The 21,476-nt window shown below is 57.4% G+C and overlaps 6 protein-coding genes across 6 annotated transcripts; all 6 read left to right on the forward strand.

The window, feature by feature from the left end:
- Positions 1-3,410: 3,410 nt before the first annotated feature.
- Positions 3,411-4,502, forward strand: LMJF_08_1101 (conserved hypothetical protein; the record flags this gene model as incomplete). Its single annotated transcript, XM_003721731.1, has 1 exon — positions 3,411-4,502. One exon carries the CDS (start codon positions 3,411-3,413, stop codon positions 4,500-4,502), a length of 1,092 nt encoding a protein of 363 aa, XP_003721779.1.
- Positions 4,503-6,025: 1,523 nt separating this feature from the next.
- On the forward strand, positions 6,026-7,123 carry LMJF_08_1100 (conserved hypothetical protein; the record flags this gene model as incomplete). The annotated part of the gene is made up of 1 exon (XM_001681087.1): positions 6,026-7,123. One exon carries the CDS (start codon positions 6,026-6,028, stop codon positions 7,121-7,123), a length of 1,098 nt encoding a protein of 365 aa, XP_001681139.1.
- Positions 7,124-8,161: 1,038 nt separating this feature from the next.
- On the forward strand, positions 8,162-9,802 carry LMJF_08_1110 (stress-induced protein sti1; the record flags this gene model as incomplete). Its single annotated transcript, XM_001681088.1, has 1 exon — positions 8,162-9,802. One exon carries the CDS (start codon positions 8,162-8,164, stop codon positions 9,800-9,802), a length of 1,641 nt encoding a protein of 546 aa, XP_001681140.1.
- Positions 9,803-11,263: 1,461 nt separating this feature from the next.
- LMJF_08_1120 (conserved hypothetical protein) lies at positions 11,264-13,873 on the forward strand (the record flags this gene model as incomplete). The annotated part of the gene is made up of 1 exon (XM_001681089.1): positions 11,264-13,873. One exon carries the CDS (start codon positions 11,264-11,266, stop codon positions 13,871-13,873), a length of 2,610 nt encoding a protein of 869 aa, XP_001681141.1.
- Positions 13,874-15,712: 1,839 nt separating this feature from the next.
- Positions 15,713-16,825, forward strand: LMJF_08_1130 (phosphoribosylpyrophosphate synthetase; the record flags this gene model as incomplete). Its single annotated transcript, XM_001681090.1, has 1 exon — positions 15,713-16,825. One exon carries the CDS (start codon positions 15,713-15,715, stop codon positions 16,823-16,825), a length of 1,113 nt encoding a protein of 370 aa, XP_001681142.1.
- Positions 16,826-18,472: 1,647 nt separating this feature from the next.
- Positions 18,473-21,313, forward strand: TSIF (putative suppressive immunomodulating factor; the record flags this gene model as incomplete). Its single annotated transcript, XM_001681091.1, has 1 exon — positions 18,473-21,313. One exon carries the CDS (start codon positions 18,473-18,475, stop codon positions 21,311-21,313), a length of 2,841 nt encoding a protein of 946 aa, XP_001681143.1.
- Between the last annotated feature and the right edge of the window lie 163 nt (positions 21,314-21,476).

The following is a 21,476-nucleotide window of genomic DNA, read 5'->3' on the forward strand; positions in this document are numbered from 1 at the left end:
TCTGCGCCGGCGGGGGGGAACGGGTCCGGCAGTCCAAACAACTAGCGGGGAAACTGGAAACGGGGGGGGGGGCGGTGAAGACGACCTTTGCAGCGCTGGCGTCGGCAGTTCTGTGGCAACGCTGTTCTTCAAGGCCGGAAAACACCACAGACGCTCGGGGGACTCCTCGTAGTGGTGGTCGCGCACCGAAGGAGCGGTTTTGCACAATCGTCGACACGGTTTGGTGCTGGTGGGGTGGGCCGTGGGCTGGGCAGGGCCGGGGGGGGTGCTGGGGCGAATGGTGCGCTGTGGCGTTTCGGGTGGCGGAGCTCCAGCGTATTGGGTGCGCTATTCTCTATGAAGATGCCTGGGCGGTGTTGCAGTAAGTGCTTCCATACACGGAATCGCAGCCCAGATTGCGAGCGACAGGTTGCGGAGTACAACTGGCTGTGGGATGAGGGGGTCTGGGTCCGGGTGTGGGCTCGGTGTTGGGGCAGCGGCAAAAGGCATTTTTCTCTGCCCGTTGCGCCCTTGGTGAAAAACCGTGTGGGTAGACCCGAAGGCGGAGGTTGGAGTATGATGGCGCGTATCCATGCCAATGGCACGGCGTTCGACTGGTTTGTGGCCAACTTCACCGTCCGGGGCCGAAAGGGTGGAATGTGCGGGCCGGTTGTGTTTTGGCCTAGGGGAAAAAAACGCTGTTGGTTTCCCATAGGCGGGGCGTATCACGCGTTCGGATTGAAAAAGAGATAGGCCCAGAATTAAGCGCCGCATTGCCGCATCGCAAAAGAAGCGTTCGGCGCCAGAACACGTAAGTGGATGATGGTGCCGTGCGTTCCCGCGGGGGGCGGTGGGGTGGCGCATGCGCGTGGGCTGTCCACACTCCGGGATTCCACCGCCACGTGGGCCCTATCCGCCGGATCCTGCGTCGCACTCTCCGACCTCGAAATGTAGGTTTGCAGGCACTTGGCTTTCCTCATTGCCCGGTACTGGACTCCAGCGCCGCGTTGGGATGGCCGGCTTCGCTGCGGGTGGCTTTTTCACCATTACCCTAATTATGTGCGGCTTGGGTTCTTCAATGGGCCATCCTTTCCAAACAGTAACATTCATAAACTGAATGGGGTAAAGACTTAAGACGGCAGCGCCCGCATGACTCGAGGGTTTTGGGTGAGTCCTGGCCAAGAACAGCGCTTTACTGTGCTGTTACTGTGCGACTGCGCTGCCAAGGCCGCGGTTCGCCATTTGCTGGGTGGGGGTGCTTTGGGGGCGCGGCGTCGTGATGGCGGTGGCCTTTCTCTACCGAAGGCCCTCCCGCGAGAACCCTTGCCCCCGCGCGCTGGGGCGGGGGGGGGTTCCAGGCCCGTGGTGCCGTGGCGTCCTTGGCCTGGGCGCTGGGGCCCCCTTCTCATGGTTGCGCTCCCCCGGGGTTTGTGATTTGCGCAAATGCCGGCGTATCACGGATGCCGAGAGAGGAAGGGGGGGGGAGCGGTGGAAGCCTGAGACCTCGGATCTCTCCTTTGCGGTGGTCGAGGCAATAACTGAGGAAACAGTACGCGTGCTCTTCTTTGTTGTCAGCCCTTTTGAACACTGTATTCACATCGTCTTCTGATTGCCGCAGCCCATTTTTTAATCTTCATTCTCTGCCAGGGGGCATGGGTCCAGCCCAACGCTGCCCCCGGGCCGGTCGCACGCCCATCGCCTGCCGCAAAGCAACGCTAGACACACGTTGCGGCGGTGCGCCGACTCAGTCACCGGTGCGCACCCTCGGCCCCAAACACCGCCCACCACCCGCCGAGCAGGGCGCCTCGCAGCCGCTCACCCATCATGCCGGCCGCCCCCTGCTGCATCTCCCCTCGGGGTGGCGCGGGCTCCCCCACCAGTGGGCAGTGGGGGCCAGCTGGGACACGTTTGGGCCACGTGGGCACCCTGCTCGCCACACAGATGGCACAAACGTCTGCATAGTCGCAGCTCTCTCCGGCGCAGCGCCATCAAGGAGCTCACCGCCGGCATCAGCAGCGACACATCGCTCTGACCTCACCACGTCGCAGGTGCTTGGCCCTGCCACTGCCAGCAGAGGGTCGGCACTCGCAGGGGATAGGGGAGCTGCTTGACTCCTCCAGAGGGAGTGGGTGCTGGGCCGCTACGGCACGCTGAGATGCCCTTATGTCAAGAAGGGAGGCGCGTCACTGTGATGGAACGAAAATGGGAAGTATCATCTTGTGTACCGCGTGCTAGGGTCGCTTATTTTATGTAAAAATGTTAGGATGCCGGACCGGTAGGCTTCATGGTTGAGGTGGCGGTTCGTAAGCACCAGTGAAAGTGAGTAAGGGAAGAAAAATATTCAAGTGATCGTTGTGCCTCCGTAATCCACCATACTGAGGTGTTCTTGATTGAATCAAACGCAGTCTGCCGAAAAGCACCTAAGCATCACGGCGGTGGTCGTCGTCATTACAGGAGAATGAGCCTACTTCCTTGGTGTAGGACAAGAACTGATTTCAGCCTACATGCAGTAATGAATGAAACTTTTTCAATACCGTTTTTTTTTCTGACTGCAAAAAATAAGGAACGATTCCTAGTCGTTTCGTAGCTGAAAGGTTCTCAATTGATTAGCAGCTTCCGCGTGAGAGTGAAGAATGACCACAGGATTGCCGCCTGCACTTTGCTGCACTCTGCTTCCAGTGCAGAAAGTAATTTCCTTGTCGGTTCTGCAGGGCACAAAGGATGCAATTCTGGAGGCTCTCTCTAAACAAACGGATCGCTCTCCAGAAACGTTTGAACTCTATGTGAAAGAGAACAGCAAGCTCATTGCGGTGCGAGAGGAGATAGACAGCTGTGACTCGCTTTTCGCTCTTGTGAGGTGTCGCGGGGGCGGCAAAGGCGGCTTTCGCAAGCAGCTTGAGAAGAAGGGTCGCGGATTCGCGCGTGCAAAGATGAAGGCAAAGCGCAAAAGCACGAAAGCGATGCCTCCAGAAGGGAAATCTCAGCACAAGAAACATGACACAGTGGCAGTGAAAACAAGACTGGCGAAGGCTGAGCCAAGTGCGGCGAGAACGATCGTAAAGCAAGGTCTTGCATTTGTCATAGATTCCTTTCAAAAAGGGAGCCATTCTTAATCTGGCTGGCTTCTGTGCATTACGAGCATCTACAAAAGACAGAAAATGCTGCAAAGCAGACACTATAACTTACATGTATATTCTTATGCTGGTTTGTTTGGCGACGACCCGACAGGTTCTTCGTCTCAGACGACTCATACGGTGCCGTGCCAGTGTGACACAGCAAGCGGACGCAAGCGAGTTCGCAAAGCTTCTCCCTCCTCGTAGCTGACTCTTTCATTTTTTCCTCCATCAACTCCAGCTTTTGTTTTCAACTTCAAAAAGCGAAAATAGAAAAGCGAACGTTTGTGTGGCTTGGATGGGATGACAGAGAGGCAGATGTGGGTCGGAGAGTGCCCCGATAGGATTAGGAAGCGAATTAGTGCCGCTACAAAGTCTCGCATGGTCATACAGACACTAAATGACCCGACAAGGTTTGCTGTTTGTGATATCCAAGGAAAGAATCATAATTGCACGATTGGGAATCCTCATATGTGCTCCTGCGGCGCTACACAGCCGTGCGCTCATACTCTTTCCGTTCTGCTCTTGTTCTTCAAAGTAAGTGAGGAAAATCCGATTGTATGGCAAAGATACATCAATGAGGTGGAGCTAAGTGACCTTATCGACCAGAGAGCGGATGAAGGAAAATGCATTTTTTGCCGCGAGAGCACGGGTAGCGTCGGCTCATGCGAAAAATGCGGCGCTCACTTTCATCAGCTGTGCTTGGAATTGGCATCGAAAAGCGGAAGAGGCAACTGCAACACCTGTCCAAAGTGTTGTGGAATGGTGTCGAGGTCTGAAAGTAAAAGTGATACTTGCTGCAGCAACTGCAGCGTGCCTTGCAAAACGGAGAACTACACATGCCTCTTTTGCCCTGACTACTGTTTGTGCAGGCGCTGCTACACATTGTGCAAGGCTCATCCTTCGCACCCTTTTAGCTGCAGCAAGCTGGTCAACCCTGCACCGTCGACATGCAGTGTGGCGTCTCACAGTATGGGAGATTTACAATACCGTGAGATTAACCCGGAAGACTATGACGCACTCATCGCTCTAGACAACGACAAGAGGAAACCTCTAGGGGAAGAGGAGCTCAGTAACCTGTCAGTCGAGTATTTTAGCGTGTGCCCAAGAAAAAATGATAGTTGCCCGGTGTGTCTCCGTAGATTCGTGGCGTCCAACAGGTGCATTGCACTTCCTTGTGGCCACATAATGCACCACAAGTGCGGATTTAAATGGCTCTCTGAATTTAGCGACGTGTGTCCGATTGACAATCGGAAAGTATGCAAGTGGAGCAATACACAGGACGCAAGGACTGTTGGTGAGGTAAAAGCTTCCCTGCAGGCCTCTACACGCGACGGAACGACTTTACGGATTCCTTCGAAAATAACATCCGTCAAGCTTCCCGCAATCAAACCACGGGAATGGAAATGACGATTTGGTGAGGAGCACAAGCAACTTTCTGCTCCCCTTTCACCGTTGGGACGGTTTTCAGTCCGTCTTCTCTGAATCTCCATCAAGCAATTTTTTTTTGTTGCGCCCTCTCAGCTCTGCTATTTCTTTTTTCCGACCAGCAGCAGAGCCGCACCTTTATTAAGGGGATATGCACACTGGGGATCTTCACAGGATGCTTGTGAGCATACTTTGACCCTTTTTTCGATTTGTCGTGGCGGGAACTCGATATTTTTCCTCCGATTAGTTGTGAACAGTAGGTGTAAAGACGAACGAGCTTTTCTTTCTCGCTTGTCAGCTTCAGTATCCGAAATGATTGCAACGGAAAGCATTTGGTTTGTCCTTCAGTTCCACTCTTGAAGTATACCCTCTACACTTGCTCACCCAGTCATTATTTTGGAGCATTCGCGATGTAAATCTTTTCTAGACCATCGTCAAGTTTGTTTTTCTCATATTCTCACACATTACATTGGAGCTCCACTAGTTTTACTTCGCTTGGAAGACGCTGATTGTGGGGATAGCATTCTGAACCCTTTTCCCATTAAATGTATCGTTGCACCTTTGATGTTCCTGCTTCTCGCTTTCTCTCCCTGCTGGCGTTTTTGAAGCCTATCATGAGATATGGCATCTCAGCGTGCCGTAGCGGCCCAGCACCCACTCCCTCTGGAGGAGTCAAGCAGGTCCCCTATCCCCTGCGAGTGCCGACCCTCTGCTGGCAGTGACAGGGCCAAGCACCTGCGACGTGGTGAGGTCAGAGCGATGTGTCGCTGCTGATGCCGGCGGTGAGCTCCTTGATGGCGCTGCGCCGGAGAGAGCTGCGACTATGCAGACGTTTGTGCCATCTGTGTGGCGAGCAGGGTGCCCACGTGGCCCAAACGTGTCCCAGCTGGCCCCCACTGCCCACTGGTGGGGGAGCCCGCGCCACCCCGAGGGGAGATGCAGCAGGGGGCGGCCGGCATGATGGGTGAGCGGCTGCGAGGCGCCCTGCTCGGCGGGTGGTGGGCGGTGTTTGGGGCCGAGGGTGCGCACCGGTGACTGAGTCGGCGCACCGCCGCAACGTGTGTCTAGCGTTGCTTTGCGGCAGGCGATGGGCGTGCGACCGGCCCGGGGGCAGCGTTGGGCTGGACCCATGCCCCCTGGCAGAGAATGAAGATTAAAAAATGGGCTGCGGCAATCAGAAGACGATGTGAATACAGTGTTCAAAAGGGCTGCCAACAAAGAAGAGCACGCGTACTGCTTCACAGAGGAAGTTGGGTGCATCGTAGTTTTCGAATCGCGACTTCTCTCTTACTTTTTTTCGACGATTGCAGGTTAACGCCCTATGTGTGCATCAGGACTGCGACTGTCTTACAGGCTTGGCCGACTTTCAACCTTCAAGGTTTTTCTACTACTGCCCTGCCTTTTCTCTATTACTGGTTTCCTGTTTTTTATTAAATGCCCTGCCACAAAATGCGATGGGTATGCGCACTTCGGCACAGTAGGCCGTAAGCTGTTAAGTTTTGACCATGCGCCGTCTCACTGCCCCTGCTCTGAGCACTCCGTGCGTTCGCTCCATCTGCGGGGCAGCGCCTGTGATGTACTTTCCTCCCGTGCCGTTCGCGTCCGTCTCCAAGGAGGAGCAGATCAAGAAGAACACCAAGATCGCGATCGAGATGATCAGGCGCTACAAGGGTGAGGCGCCTGCGTCCTACACGCGCAAGCACACCGCCACCATAGAGCAACTCGAAAAGGAGATCGAGGCGCTTCTGGGCGGTGCACAGAAGATGCGCAAGCCCACCACAGATGATCAGCCAATGGACAAGCTCGCACTGATGGAGCGCTGCCTCCGCCATGCTCTCTGGTCGTACCACAAAGACGATGGCAAGTATGATTTTAATGAGATTGCGAGGTGGGTTGTTTACACCCCTGAGGACGAGGTGAAGCTCGCGCAGATGAAGCGCCAGGTGGAGGCCAAGTCGAAGCTGGCGGCGTACCGTGCCAAGCGTGCCGAGCAGGGTCTGCCCGAAGCCCCCGCTCCGCAGATTAACTGGGGGGAAGAGTACAGCAGCGTGACGGACCGCGAGCTGGTGAACGAGAAGCGGATTCGCTACGATACGATTGCCGCCAACACCATGGAGCGCGACGAGGCCCAGATCGAGGCCGTGCTGCAGCAATACCGCAAGCCGGTGCAGGATAAGCGCCTTGACGACCTTGTTGATCTTCTCGAGCGCTTCAAGCCGGTGCTCGCTCGCGAGGCCATTATGCAGCGCCTCACCATCAAGCACTTGGAGGGTCAGCTGGGCGTGTGGCGCTACATGGACTGGTGCCCTGAGGTGCGTGATCGCGCCGAGCTCGAGGTGGATATCTCAGGCTTCCAGTGGTGGTCTCCGCTGGAGGAGCGCCGCTTGTTGCCGGTGCGGCTGCGCTCTGTGAACGAGGTGCGTGAAATTATGGCTCAGACCCAGTCCTCCAAGGCCGCTGAGGCGTCGGCTCACAGTCCACAGGCGTCTCAGTCTGCCGGTGACGGTGACCGCGAGCGGCTTCTGAAGGAGGTGCTGGCTTTGCAGGCCCGAATTCACCAGCGCGATGATGCGCCGGTAGAGGAGAAGAGGGCTGCTCACTAAAAGGGGTGTCATGCTGTTTCCCGCTGCTGCAGTACGCAAAGCGTGCGAGGATGTCCCGACACGTGGCTTCTCACGTTCATCGTTGTCGCTCATCTCTGTCCTTGTCGGTTCACCAGTTCTTCGCGTTTGCTGATAGCAGCGGCGTCTGTCTCATTCCCTTCTTTCCTTTGGTTCTCGACATTCTCCTTGGGTAGCGTCTTTACACAGCTTAGGAAGTGCCGGGGTGGGCACGTGTGTGTATGCGTGTGGAGGTGAGTGATGTCACACACCCACACCCACACCCGCACACACATATATATATATATATATATGCACGCACCATCTAAGGCACCGCGAACAGAAGGAGGATGAGGGAGGGAGGGAGGGGGAGAGAGAGAGAGAGCTTCCCTCGCTTTTCTTTCCTGATTCGTTCCTTCTCTCCTTTTTTTGTTCGAGTTAGTACAAAGCTATTACTTTTTATATGAAGCTGATTAACACGTGTAGCACCGGCAAAGCAGAACAACAGCGACAACAACAAGCGGCTAGACGCATGCAACACACGCACGGGCACGCAGTACTTGTGTGGCAGTCCGAAAGCGATTGTATTAGTGCCAGAGGCACCACGGGTGCGATAGCGGATCAAGTGTCGAGAACAGTGTGCACCGTGTGAGATCGCCGGCTGTGCGTGTGAAGGCGGTGCCATCGGATAAGCAGCACCGGTGGAGCCGCAGGAAACCATCTTTCTCCGCAGGTCTCTTTTTGTTGTCGTTTGAGAGTGCGCAAAACCCTGCTGGTGCCCTTCTCACATATCATGTTTTTCGTTGTGCGCTCGCTTTGCCTTTCCTCTCCTTTCCCTCTCTTCCGTGGTGCCGTGTATGCTTCTGGCACCCGCTACGTCACTTCGCTGGTTTGAACAGAACCACTGTGAACACCCACGGGCGATCGCACACATACACATCCCTCACTCACACACACAGCTACATCTATCCTACATAAAGCTGAAAAAAAAGTCTACGAACAATTTTGTTTTTACAGTGCGTTGCCGCACATTTCTCCGTAATGGACGCAACTGAGCTGAAGAACAAGGGGAACGAAGAGTTCTCCGCCGGCCGCTATGTGGAGGCGGTGAACTACTTCTCAAAGGCGATCCAGTTGGATGAGCAGAACAGTGTCCTCTACAGCAACCGCTCCGCCTGTTTTGCAGCCATGCAGAAATACAAGGACGCGCTGGACGACGCCGACAAGTGCATCTCGATCAAGCCGAATTGGGCCAAGGGCTACGTGCGCCGAGGAGCAGCTCTCCATGGCATGCGCCGCTACGACGATGCCATTGCCGCGTATGAAAAGGGGCTCAAGGTGGACCCTTCCAACAGCGGCTGCGCGCAGGGCGTGAAGGACGTGCAGGTAGCCAAGGCCCGCGAAGCACGTGACCCCATCGCTCGCGTCTTCACCCCGGAGGCGTTCCGCAAGATCCAAGAGAATCCCAAGCTGTCTCTACTTATGCTGCAGCCGGACTACGTGAAGATGGTAGACACCGTCATCCGCGACCCTTCGCAGGGCCGGCTGTACATGGAAGACCAGCGCTTTGCCCTGACGCTCATGTACCTGAGCGGAATGAAGATTCCCAACGATGGTGATGGCGAGGAGGAGGAACGTCCGTCTGCGAAGGCGGCAGAGACAGCGAAGCCAAAAGAGGAGAAGCCTCTCACCGACAACGAGAAGGAGGCCCTGGCGCTCAAGGAGGAGGGCAACAAGCTGTACCTCTCGAAGAAGTTTGAGGAGGCGCTGACCAAGTACCAAGAGGCGCAGGTGAAAGACCCCAACAACACTTTATACATTCTGAACGTGTCGGCCGTGTACTTCGAGCAGGGTGACTACGACAAGTGCATCGCCGAGTGCGAGCACGGTATCGAGCACGGTCGCGAGAACCACTGCGACTACACAATCATTGCGAAGCTCATGACCCGGAACGCCTTGTGCCTCCAGAGGCAGAGGAAGTACGAGGCTGCTATCGACCTTTACAAGCGCGCCCTTGTCGAGTGGCGTAACCCTGACACCCTCAAGAAGCTGACGGAGTGCGAGAAGGAGCACCAAAAGGCGGTGGAGGAAGCCTACATCGATCCTGAGATCGCGAAGCAGAAGAAAGACGAAGGTAACCAGTACTTCAAGGAGGATAAGTTCCCCGAGGCCGTGGCAGCGTACACGGAGGCCATCAAGCGCAACCCTGCCGAGCACACCTCCTACAGCAATCGCGCGGCCGCGTACATCAAGCTTGGAGCCTTCAACGACGCCCTCAAGGACGCGGAGAAGTGCATTGAGCTGAAGCCCGACTTTGTTAAGGGCTACGCGCGCAAGGGTCATGCTTACTTTTGGACCAAGCAGTACAACCGCGCGCTGCAGGCGTACGATGAGGGCCTCAAGGTGGACCCGAGCAATGCGGACTGCAAGGATGGGCGGTATCGCACAATCATGAAGATTCAGGAGATGGCATCTGGCCAATCCGCGGATGGCGACGAGGCGGCGCGCCGGGCCATGGACGATCCTGAAATCGCGGCAATCATGCAAGATAGCTACATGCAACTAGTGTTGAAGGAGATGCAGAACGATCCCACGCGCATTCAGGAGTACATGAAGGACTCCGGGATCTCATCGAAGATCAACAAGCTGATTTCAGCTGGCATCATTCGTTTTGGTCAGTAGACTTCTACGCTGCCTCATCTTTTCCGTGTCTTTGCGTCGGCGGGTATCGTAAAGCACAATAAAGCAGCGATTCACATGCACGAGTAAAGTGCTGCGCCTCTCAAACACGACGTCGAGGCTGTGGTGCAGATGCGCGTCCTGCATGAAGGTAGTGAAGAGGAAAGTAAGGGATGTTGTTTGTGGGCCTTCGTGGCTGCGCACACACCTCTTATCTCCTTCGCTTGGTACCTTCTCCCTTTTTCGTCTTCACCCCCCTTTCTCTTCTCACGCTCTCCCTGGCGCGGTGGTGCAACGATTTCGTTTTATTTACGTCTGTGTAGCTCCTCTATTCAACGGTGCGATGACGCTAACGAAGCTGGCCTGTATTCGGCTAAGGCGAAGGCAAAAGACTAGGAGGGGGGGGGGGAAGGAGACGGCGTGACCATCACTGCGAAGAAACAAGCCGAAGAAAAGGCCCCGAACGCCTGCATTTCCGCGCGCCCTCGCCCGCCTTCCTTCCTTCCTTCGCTCTCTCTCTCTCTCTCTCTCGCTATCTTCTCAACGGAGACATGAAAGGCGTTTGTTAGGAAAAGAGGGGGGGGGGAAGAGTGGGACGACGCGCTGCGTCTTTTGGGCACTGGTCACGTGCGTCACCCTCTTTTTTTATCTCTATTGGCACTGTCTTGTTTCTTTTCCCTTTCCTATCATACGCGTCTCGCAAACGACTCCGCGCTGAGCAGCCATGTGCTGCGGCGTGGAGGAAGTACACAGACATCACGGATGCATATGTGCGCGTCCGTGTACGCGCTTGTATGGGGCTTCTAACAGCGCCTGTGTGTGTTTGTGTGTGTGTGTGTGTGTGTGTGTCTGTGTATTTCGAGCGTCTGTATGCTATTCTATTAAGCACCGAAGAAGAGACACACACGACAGCGAAGAAGATGGTGTCGGCTTTTCGGCTAATCACTCCCTTCCATAGCTTCTCTGAAGGAGGCTCTCTTCCAGAGGAATAGACTGCAGATGGGGTCAACGTTTATCTGAGGAGTCAACGGAAGACAATGAAAAGAAGGGTGACACCGAACTATGTTGTTTTCTTTGTGCACAGGTGTCACGTCGGCGGCGGTGAGCCTGGGCGGGTGGCGATGGAGGCGCAAGGAGTGGCATAGAAGCTCACGGGCTGACTACGCAGCTTCTGGCTTTACAAGCTGATCATCTGCGATGCCTCGTGCGCACCGTGATACCCGCACATCGATACATGAAAGCCGTTGCTGTTTTGCTCCTTTTTCATGCTGCCTCTCTTCTAACTTAACCATACAACAGCACAAAAACTAACTCTTGTGCCTTCTTCACTAGAGGAACTCCATCATCCACACTTAGTCCCCTTGTTGCTATCGTCCAGCGCCTTCGCACGCGAAACGTGCACGGCTACACCTCTCCTCCAATAGCATAGCACCACAACAGTGTGTGTGTGTGTCTGTGCCCTTCATGTCCTCCGATCCGCAGCTCCGCCTCTCCATGGCGAACCAGAGCAACGTGCCAAAGGAGTACGTTCGCGCTGTGGATCCGCAGCTGCTTCCCCCGCGCGTGGGGCACAACTGGAATGACCAGGCGTTTCGCTTCAAGCAAGGCAAGCCACAGCAGCTGGAGGCGGAGTTCCGCGGCACGCGCGTGTTTCCTGCCACGCGAAACAGCACGTTCCCAGCACCGGCCCCGGACATGTGCCGCACTGCGCAGCAGCTGGTCGATGCTTTGACGTCTTCGTCCCCTCACCGAAACGCCGCCGCGCGGAAAGCTCGCGCTGCTGCGGATCTGCGCCACGTGACACTGGATGACAAGGTGCTGCGCTTCTACGCTTTCTTCAACGAGCCGGCCCCCGAGGCGGGGGCAGCCTCGTTCTGGCACCGCAAGGTGGTCATTAGCTTCTTCCCCGTCGACGACACAATCCTCATCGAGGAGCCGCGCATCATCAACAGCGGGCTTGACGGCGGCGTGTTTCTGAAGCGGCAGAAGGTGGTCACCGATCCGCGGCAGCGAGAGCAGTTCCCTGGTGAGGAGTACGTGTCCCTCAACTTCTTCAACGTGGGGGACTCGGTGCGGCTCAACGCCACGGACTTCTTCTTGTACGACTGCGACGACTTCACACGCAACTTCCTCACAGCCCTCGGCATCGAGGTGGGGGCGCCAGTGGAGTGCCCAGACGACCTGTTTATGTCCGAGTACGGGCGATATCAGGAGCGGCTTAAGTCTGGCAAGTTTGGCTTGCTGTCTCAGGACTATAGCGCCGATGAGGTGGAACATTCCGTCCGCTTCATCCGCGACGGTGGAAAGATGCTCCGCTTCTACGCCATCCTCGACGAGCGCGACAGCGTCCCTGGTGGGATGTTGCGAAGGCTGGAGGTAATGTTGTTTGTGGAGGACAACTCCATGGCTATTCTGCAGCGGCAGAGCTCTCCAGAGAGCTGCCAGGGCCTGTACCTGTCGCGATGCTGGCTTCCCAAGAGTGGCTCGGTGGCCAAGGCGAACGAGCTGACGTTTGCACATCGCGTGAACGGACAGCGCGAGCCGGACATGGGCATCCCAGACGCCTACTACCGCGACGTGGATCTGGACGTCGGCGTGACGCTGAACGTCTTCGGCCGCTCAGTCCTTCTGTACGACTGCGATGACTACACACGCGACTTTTTCATGGAGCGCTACGGCGTTTCTTTACGGCCGCCCGTCGATGTGTCCAGCTACTTTCAGGGAGACGCGCGCCGCACGGTACTCGGGACAGAGGCACCAACGAAGAGCCTTCTTGGAGACAGTGTGAGGAGTGTGGTGGTAAAACCAGCTACCGCCGCGGACGCCGGGGACGCCGACGGAGGCGTCGCCGTCTCCTCGGTCAATGCCGCCGCAGCGGCGCAAGGCATGCCGGCCGACACACTCCGTTTCCGTGCTGTGCTCGCCCGCCCCGCCAACCATGACGACGAGCAGCGCCGCTTCACCGTCACCTACTACACCAACTCGCAGGAGTTCATGGTGTATGAGAGTGCGTACCCGAAGGCCGGCATCAACGGTGGCTGCATGTGGAAGCGAAGGAAGGTGATGAAGATTCCGCCGAAGCCTGGCCCACGCAACGCGCCGAAACCGCCGGCCGTGCCGGGCGAGGTGCTGCACTACACCCTCTCCGATCTGGGTGAGGGCAAGGAGGTCGTCATCAACGGACTACCGCTGCGGCTTTACAGGATGGACGCGCACACCGCCACCTTCTACGCCCGCTGCGCCGGTACGCTGCCGGAGGACACTGCTGACGGGCCAGCAATGGTGACGGATGCGACGGGGGCGATGGTGACGGTAGACCATCTCGTCTCGGAGCTTCGCAGCTACCTTCACTCCCGCCATGGAACTGGGGTCGCCTCGTTTCTGGCCCTCGATCGCGACCGCGACGGTATTGTCAGTTTGCCCGAGTTCACGATGGCGATGAAGGCGTTCCAGATCACGGAAGACAGGGGCGCCGCGGCTGCCATCTTCGCGCATATCGCCCCCGCGCGCGACACAGCGTACTTCACTTCTGTGGACCTGATGAAGTGGATGGACGCTGTCGGCGATGAGCACAGAACGGCAGGCTCTATGCGGATTGCCAGCATGCCAAGCGGCGGCAGGGAGGCCGAGCTGAAGGAGATTGAGCGGCGTGCGTTGCACTCAAAGGTGCTGCGGGAGCTAAAGTCCCGCCTGGACGCACGGTGCTGGAAAGGGGCGGACATGTTTCGACTGGCGTCCACCATGCCGCGTGCCTACCGTGGCCGTCGGGCTGACCTGTACTCTTTCACGAACCCAGACCGCGACACAGTCATCACCCCAGTGCAGCTGCGCCGCTGCATCGAGGAGATACTCACTGGCTCCCCCACCGCCGCGGAGATGGCCTATCTCTTAGAATTCTTCTTTCCTAGCCTGCCAGCGGTGGCCTACACTCAAACCCGCGACAACGGCACAACGTACGCCGTTGACCTGAACGAGTTCCAGAAGCGGTACTACGTGATGACAAAGGAGACGATGCTGCCGGACGACGATGCCGCTGCCGCCACAAGCTCGTCGCGAAGGGGGACAAGGGAGTGAGGGAGGAGGCGGAGGAGGAGTGGGCTTGTCTGTCGCTGCGCTTTCCTGCTCCGCACGAGCATGGCTGGGTTTGGTTTGCTCCCCCTCCCTCCCTCCCTCCCTCCCTCACGCTCTCCTGTTGTTTGAATGGATTGTTTGCAGTACAGGCGAGAGTAACGCCGTTGATGCAGGCTACACCCTCCGTCGTTTTCGTTTCCTCTCCGTCCGACCGCATCCCCTCCTCCTTTTTTTTTTTCAGTGGCGGCTGCTAGTTGTCGTTGCCCATCTTGCTGAACCGCATGCTCATATGGCAGCGTTGGGATGTCTCTGTCTCTCTCTCTCTCTCTCTCCCCCTTTGTGCATCGGCTCACCTCTTTTTTTGTCTCTCTTGCATGTAAATTACAGAGCGGGACCGTGCTGTGCTCCCCACTCCCTACTTTCTCTTCCCTCCAGCAGCTTTCCCTTACCCGCGTACCTTTTTCTGTTCTCTCCGTGCCGTGTTTTCATCCCCTCTGCCACCCGGAACACGGGAAGGATGAATTTGAATTGTCAAATCAAAAGACGCGTGGCCTCCTTCCTCACGCCGCCTCCTCCGCTCCTGCTCCCCTTACCGGCCCTCCTTCATGCAGGGATATGCAGCAGGCATGCGACAGTGACATGGTGCTTGAGTTCTCGCTTGCAAGTGCAGCGAAGGCACTTTAAAAACGCTTGACCTTTTGCTGTCCTCGTCCGGTAGCCTGTGGTTGTGGTGCCTGCACAGATTGTGCGTGAGCGTGTATCGCAATGTATGCATAGCCCCACTCGAAGCACATCTGCCTGTGCGTGTGTGTGTTTCGGCGCACCTTCTCAGGTGTGCCGACACCTGGCTTTTTGAAATGGGTTCCATTGCGCTCGTCCCCTCTCCCGCACCACCCTTCTCTCTGTCTCTGTTTTTCCCTCTGTCCATGAAATTGGACCGCAGTGTACGTGCGTGTGCTTTTACCCAGTCTAACAGAGGGACAGCAACGTGGGCGACGACAACGGAAGTGAGAGCACAGGAAGGACAATAACGTTTCCAACGTCTTCTTCGTTGCGCTGTCTGCTGTTTGTGTGGCTCGTCGGCATCCGTAACCACCTCCAGAGTCACATCGAGTGGCGATCTGGAAGCTTCTGTTCGAGGTCGAGGGATCAAAAACAACGACAACAACGAAAGGGACTCCTGCAACACAGGCGACAGACTCACACACTTTTTCTCAGCAATACGCAAGGCACCCCACGGACGCGGCCACCCTCCTTTTCGGCTCTTCTTTCACACCCGCTGTCTTTCACTGCGTGCGAGGGGATACGGGGTTTTGGTGTGTTTCCTCTGACCTGCTTTTCTTGCCTCCCCCCTCCTACTCCCCCCTCCCTCTTCTTCCCCTCGACCTTTATCATATCAAAGAACAGGCGTTTCACATACACTAAAAAAACCAAACACGCGTGCCGGTTATCGGCTCATATTTCAGTGATAGGGGGTAGCTCTTCTCTTCCACCTCTTGACTATCTCTCTCTCTCTATCTAATATATATATATATATATAAGCAAGGAAAAACCAACGTGGAAAACAGAAGGATCACCGCTGTAAAGTGGGGAGGCGAACGAGGGACAAATAAGAGAAAAAAAGGAGGCGGTGGTGGTGGTGGAGCGGCAGGCGACACACACACACACACACACAACTCGCACTGAGCCACCCAATTTTTTTTTTCGTTCTTCTTCTGCTTCCTCTTGCGCGTCCTTTTCCCTTCTCCTTTCATGTGTGGACCGACCGCGGCGTTTGAACCGTTCCCCCCTGTCCTGTTCTATTTTTACCCCTTTCCCAGTGCCCACGGATTGTCCTCGACAATGTCCGTCTCCCCTCTCTGCGATCAGCTGAAGCGCATCGAGAAGGCGTACTTCTACCAGCCGGGCAAGATGACGGAGGTGCATGCGATGAGTGGCACCGTGAGTCCGCACATAGAGAAGCGTGACTACTCGCGCCCGTTTTGCCTAGTCTCCGGTAACGGGAATCGTCCGCTGGCAGAGGCGGTGGCGCTCCTGATGGGCACTCACACCCACCACACGTCTGTGACGCAGTACTCTAACGGCGAGGTGAACGTGCGTATCAACGAGTGTGTGCTCGGCGCTGATGTCTACATAATTCAGAGCACCACCGGAAACGAGATTATCGACATTAATACGGCGCTCATGGAGCTGCTCCTGCTGATCCGAAAGATGCGTCTGAGCAATGCAAAGAGTGTGACCGTCATCGCCCCCTTTTTCGGGTACGCTCGCCAAGACCGAAAGACGAGCCTACGCGGCCCCATCTCCGCCTCCGTGGTCGCGCGCATGGTCGTGAAGATGGGCGTAAACCGTCTTGCCTCTCTGGACCTGCACTCGAACCAGATTCAAGGTTTCTTCGACAACATTCCGGTGGACAACCTTCTCATGGCGCACGAGTTTGCGCGGTACCTGCACGACCAGCCGTGGTTCAACGTCGATCAAATGGTGGTTGTCTCGCCTGATGCGGGTGGTGTGGAGCGGGCAAAGCAGCTGGCCGATATTCTGCAGGTCGGCCGCATCGTCACCATCGTGAAGCGGCGCATTGCGGCTGGAAAGGTGGACACAATGCAGAGCGTGGGTGAGGTGGCCGGCTTCACCTGTATCATCGTAGACGACATGATCGACACCGGCGGCACACTGGTGAAGGCATGTGAGCTTCTGAAGGAACTCGGCGCGGTGCGCGTGATGGCGTGTTGCACGCACGGCATTCTCACAAACCCCTGCTCGGATCGCATCAACAACTGCAGCGCCCTTGAGCAGCTGGTGGTGTCCGACTCCATCCCGCAGGAGGAGCACCAAAAGGCGATCCCCAAGTTGACGGTGCTCACCATTGCACCCCTTATCGCGGCCGTCATTCACCGGTACTTAAACGAGGAAAGCGTCAGCTCCCTCTTCCCTCCCTCACTGGCGGGATAGCTTAAGGGCGCGATGTGGGCGTGAAGTCGCACGCGCACCTTTCTGGGTTACAGCATACAGGAGACAAGACGAACAACAACAAAATAAAATTAAAAAAAAAAACAGAGTTAATGCGTGTGTTCAGCCCCTCACATCTCCAGAGGTGCCTTTGCATGCCTGCGCCCGCCTCGCTCGCTTTTCTTCCATAATCGCTGCTGCTGCCGCCTCCTCTCGTCTGCCGCAAGCACCCCGACACATACGGACACACACACACACGCACACACACACACACACACACACAACCGAAGAAGTGGGCAAGAAAGGGCGAGGGTGGCCTCCCTCTTCCTCCCTCCTCACCGACCGCAGCGCTGACGATGCCACGAGAAACCAACGTGTTGATGGTCAAGTACTTAAAACTATGTTTATGTGTGTGTGTGTGTGTGATAATCTTCTCGTGGACGTCTTCCCTGTGCTTGGCTGGCTTGGCTTGCCGTGTCTTCTCTCCTACTATTTTCGGTTTTTGGTGGTCTTGTGTCGACGGGTCTAAACACATTCGCGTGTTTCGTTTCTCTACAAAACAGAGCAGAAGAGGGAAAAAAGGGGTGGGGTGTCGTTGTGTTTTTCGCCCCCTCCTCCTCCCCTACACATACACGGACACAGACAACGACAGACCTGCTTCTGATCCAACTGGGAACATGGCTGCACAGGCGCCGTGATCCATGACTGAGAGCTGCACATCCTTGGAGGCCTTGCGAGGGTATTAGCGGAGAGGGGGAGGGGAAGAGGGGAAGAGGCGTGCGTCGCGTCAAGTGTGAACTATGTCTTGCCTCTCCTCTCTTTCTCTCTGGAGGATTCCATGCAATATCTTTGTTTAGTGCGGAAATGTGCGTTGTCGAGGGATCGCTGCCTCTTTCGCGGTTTTCTCGGAGTCCTCTGTCCAAGGGCAGCCTGGCATAAAAGGGTCACACGCTGGAGAGATGCTCGTGCGACCCTTTTATGCGTGGGCATGTGGGTAGGACAGGCGAAGAAAGTATGCCACCGTCACAACTCCTCCTCTGCCGTCTTCTCCCCCTTTTGCACCCTTCTTTTTTCCACCTCTACCCGCCTCCTCCGTTGCACACGCCCACGCCCACGCCCCCCCTCCCCCGCCCCTCTCGCAGCGCAAGGAGGACGCCCCAGACGACGGAGCGGCCAAGAGGCAAAGAGGCCATCTCGTGTTCGCTGCGCGCGTGCGTGTGAACAGTAGTGCACCCGTGCGCCGGTGCAGCTCTCACAACATTCGCGAGTGATTCCTCTCCCCCCTCCATCCCTCCCTTCCCCGCCCCCCCAAAGAGATTCATCTTGCTTTGTTTTGCTGTGTGTTGCGCGCGCAACTGACAGACATAGACGCACGCACCCGCACCCATACGCGCACGGTGGCATCTTACTCTTCTGCTTCCACGTGCGTGCACGCATGTGGTACGTGATACAACCCATAGACACACTCACACCCACCCACCCACACAGGACCTACACGCACACTCTGCTTTGTCCGTCCCTTCTCTCTTTCTCGCGTCTCTCTCATACACGTACGCATTCCATCTTTCCTTTGTACTTCTCCCGCTTCGCACTCCACTCCCCTTCCGCCCCTTCCCCCACCAACCAACTTTGCCACACCTGTGTTCACAGATGACGTCGCTGACTCTCAGAGAGATCGGGGTCATCAACAACGTCGCGGAGGATCACGACGTCCTAGAGCTCTTCGCAGCGTGTCGCGAGAGTGTGGTCCACGTGGCGGCGTCGCACCTGCTGCCAGATCATGTTGCAGTGACCACGAGAAATGGTTTTGTCGAGCTCATCGACACCGCCACTGGTGAGTTTCGTCTTTTCCTGACGTATCTCGACCGAATTCCTCTTGATGCCTCGCTGCGGTGCTTCTCGCTTGTGCCTAGCCTCCACGCGGCCTCGCCGCAGCATCACCATCGCCATCGTCAGCACCACCTCCTCTACTCCCTCTCTTACTCCAACGAGCTCCTGTTGGGAAACGTGGAGACGGGCGCGGTGCGCGTCTTCGCAACGTGTGAGAGCCGGCCAAGTGTGGTGCAGTGTGACGGGGACTACATCATCTGTGGCGAGGGGACCGGACAGGTGACGGTGTGGCGCACGACTGTCGAGGAGGAGTGGGACGCGCGATACGCCTCCTGCTCTGCCGCATCCACTTCCCTATTGCCGCCGCTGTGGAAGACTCGCCTCTTTGATAGCACCGTCGTCTGTGCGAATCTCCATCGAGATCAGCTCGTGTGCTGCTCGGCAGACTACCGCTGCGTCGTGGCGTGCGCGGAGGACGGGGTTGTGCGCGCCACCCTGCCGCTCGACCTGGACCAGGCGGTGGCTGTGTTCGCTCTGACGATGCCGTCGATGACATCATTGCTGCATAAAAGTCTAGTCGTGTGCTTCACCTCGCGCATCTCCATCTTCACATCGAGGCCGGCCCGCGGCACGGCTGCCTCAGCGCAGCTCTCCCTGTCTTCTGTACCGACCGCAGAGCACTTGGAGTGCTGGACGCGCCAAGGGGACTGCGTTGTCGGACGAGAGGAGGTGGCGTGCGCTTCATGTCTCGGCGGCTATCTGGCAGCTGGCACCATCTCTGGGCTGGTGCTACTGTACTTCTGTGGCGCTGCCGAGTCGCTGGTGAAGGAGTTGGTGCGCTTCAACGTCGGCTACGGTGTCACGGGCATGCAGCTTCTCCCCAACGACACACTCCTTGTCGTCACATCGGTTGGCGATGTCTGGCGATGGCCGCTGTGCGATTTGCTGCGCAACGCGGACGCGAGCGGCGCAGAAGGCGAGAAGGATGAGGCGACGGAGGCGGAGCCGACGGCTGCTGCACACCAGCCTCCGCTGCCGTTGGCCGCACCACGGGTGCCAGCGGCTCCGTCTCCGCAGGACAAAACCCTCCATACTGAGCCGCGTGTGCCTGCCACCCCGGAAGAGGTGAGCTACACCCAGGAGGGTGATACAGAGGACCGCAGCTTCTCAGCCCACGACACGTCGACTCTGGCACACACACCGCAGAGAGAGCGCGAGGCAACAGCAAGGGTAGAAGAAATCGTCACTGCGGTACGTGTCGGCGCTGACGTCCCTTTAGTCGGTGCCCGCAGTGACGCTGAAGAGCAGGGCACCCCATCGGTGCATCTCTCTACCGCATCTGCGTCTCTTCGGGCCCTGAGCGCTTCCTCCGAGAACGACGGTGACGAGGACCACCCGGACGAGCGCGGCAACGACAACACAGACATGGACGCGCGCCGCGCCGAGCCAGCGACGGTTTCGTGCCTTCCGCCACCGCCTCCGCTCGCGTCGCCGACGGTTTCAGATAAGTTTGAGGAGAAGAGAGGCGTCGGTGGTGTGACTCGGTGCGCCACCGAGTTTCAGCGGCGGACCCTCTACGACCCGGAGCAGAGCACTGAAGAGCCGGGGGTGGTGGACATGGGCGTGCCGTCCAGTGCTGCTGGAAATTCGGCCGACCTAAGTCACGACGGCCTGCGCATCGCTGTCTCACCACCTTCCACTGCAGACAACACCGCCCACCACGACGCAGTGTTGGAGGACAGCGGCGCAGACGTACCGGAGGTGGCAGCGAGGGGGTCAGCCGCAGGTGCAGCAGCAGTAGCAGCCAAGGAGGGGACGATCAGTGACAAGCACATCCAGCCCTTCCAGAGAAACCACGGCGACCTCAGCGACACCGCCGATGTGGCGCAAGGTACTGCCCACAGCAGCCCAGGTATTACCAGCAGACAGGGAACGGGCATGAAGGCTGCCGTGGACGACCTGGAGCACGAGTTCGCGCACGCAATGAAGCGATTGCTAGGGCCAACTGTGGGCGTTGAAGGCCTCCGCAAGGACCGTCGTATGAATCCTCGCAAGGTGGCTGGCGTTCTCGCCAACCTCACGAACCAGCAGGCAGCTGCAGCGGGTGCCAAAGGGCTCTCCTATGAGGCACCGTCGCAGCCACGTGCACTCGAGGGGCCGAACAGTACCAAGTTGCTGGAGGAGAAACGGACGACGCTAGAGGCAGCCGTATTCGACTTCGAAGCGTATCGGCAGGCTCACCGCTTGGAGGTGGACGCTCTACAGTATCACCACCCTGTGCCGGCTCCTACCTACACCCTGCAGGATCGTGTCTTTGACGCCGTTGAGTCCGCGGGACGTCTTTGCGACAAGGAGGCCGGGAGAGCCACCGGAGCCGCAGGGAATGCCGCTGCCACTCTCCCCGCAGCGCCAGAGGATGAGCTACGCGACGTGACGTACGGCAAGGTGAAGTGGACTCTCGACCCTCAAATCGCTGAGGAGCGTCGGCGCGGCGGGCCAGAGATGGCGCAGCACCACTGCGATCACTTGATCTTTTCGACTCCGTACCCCGCGAAGGCCACAGTGCTGTTTGCCGAGGAGGCGCCTCTCATGCCCAGCACGGCGTGGGAGGAGGTTCTCTTGCTGCCGCTGCCGCTTCCCCCCGCTCCCTCCGTTTTCTAGGGCACTTCACTGGGAGGGCCTTCCGTGCTTTCACGGGCTTGTGTGCTTATCGCTTCGCTCTTTCGCAGGCATCCGACCAGCCCCACTACCACGAACATTCCATGCCACGCTGCCACTGCCGCGGCCAACGCGGTCGCGCACGCACTCAAAGGAGAGAGGAGGA

Source organism: Leishmania major, chromosome 8, assembly GCF_000002725.2.
Source record: "Leishmania major strain Friedlin complete genome, chromosome 8".
In the NCBI taxonomy this organism is placed as follows: Eukaryota; Euglenozoa; class Kinetoplastea; order Trypanosomatida; family Trypanosomatidae; genus Leishmania; species Leishmania major.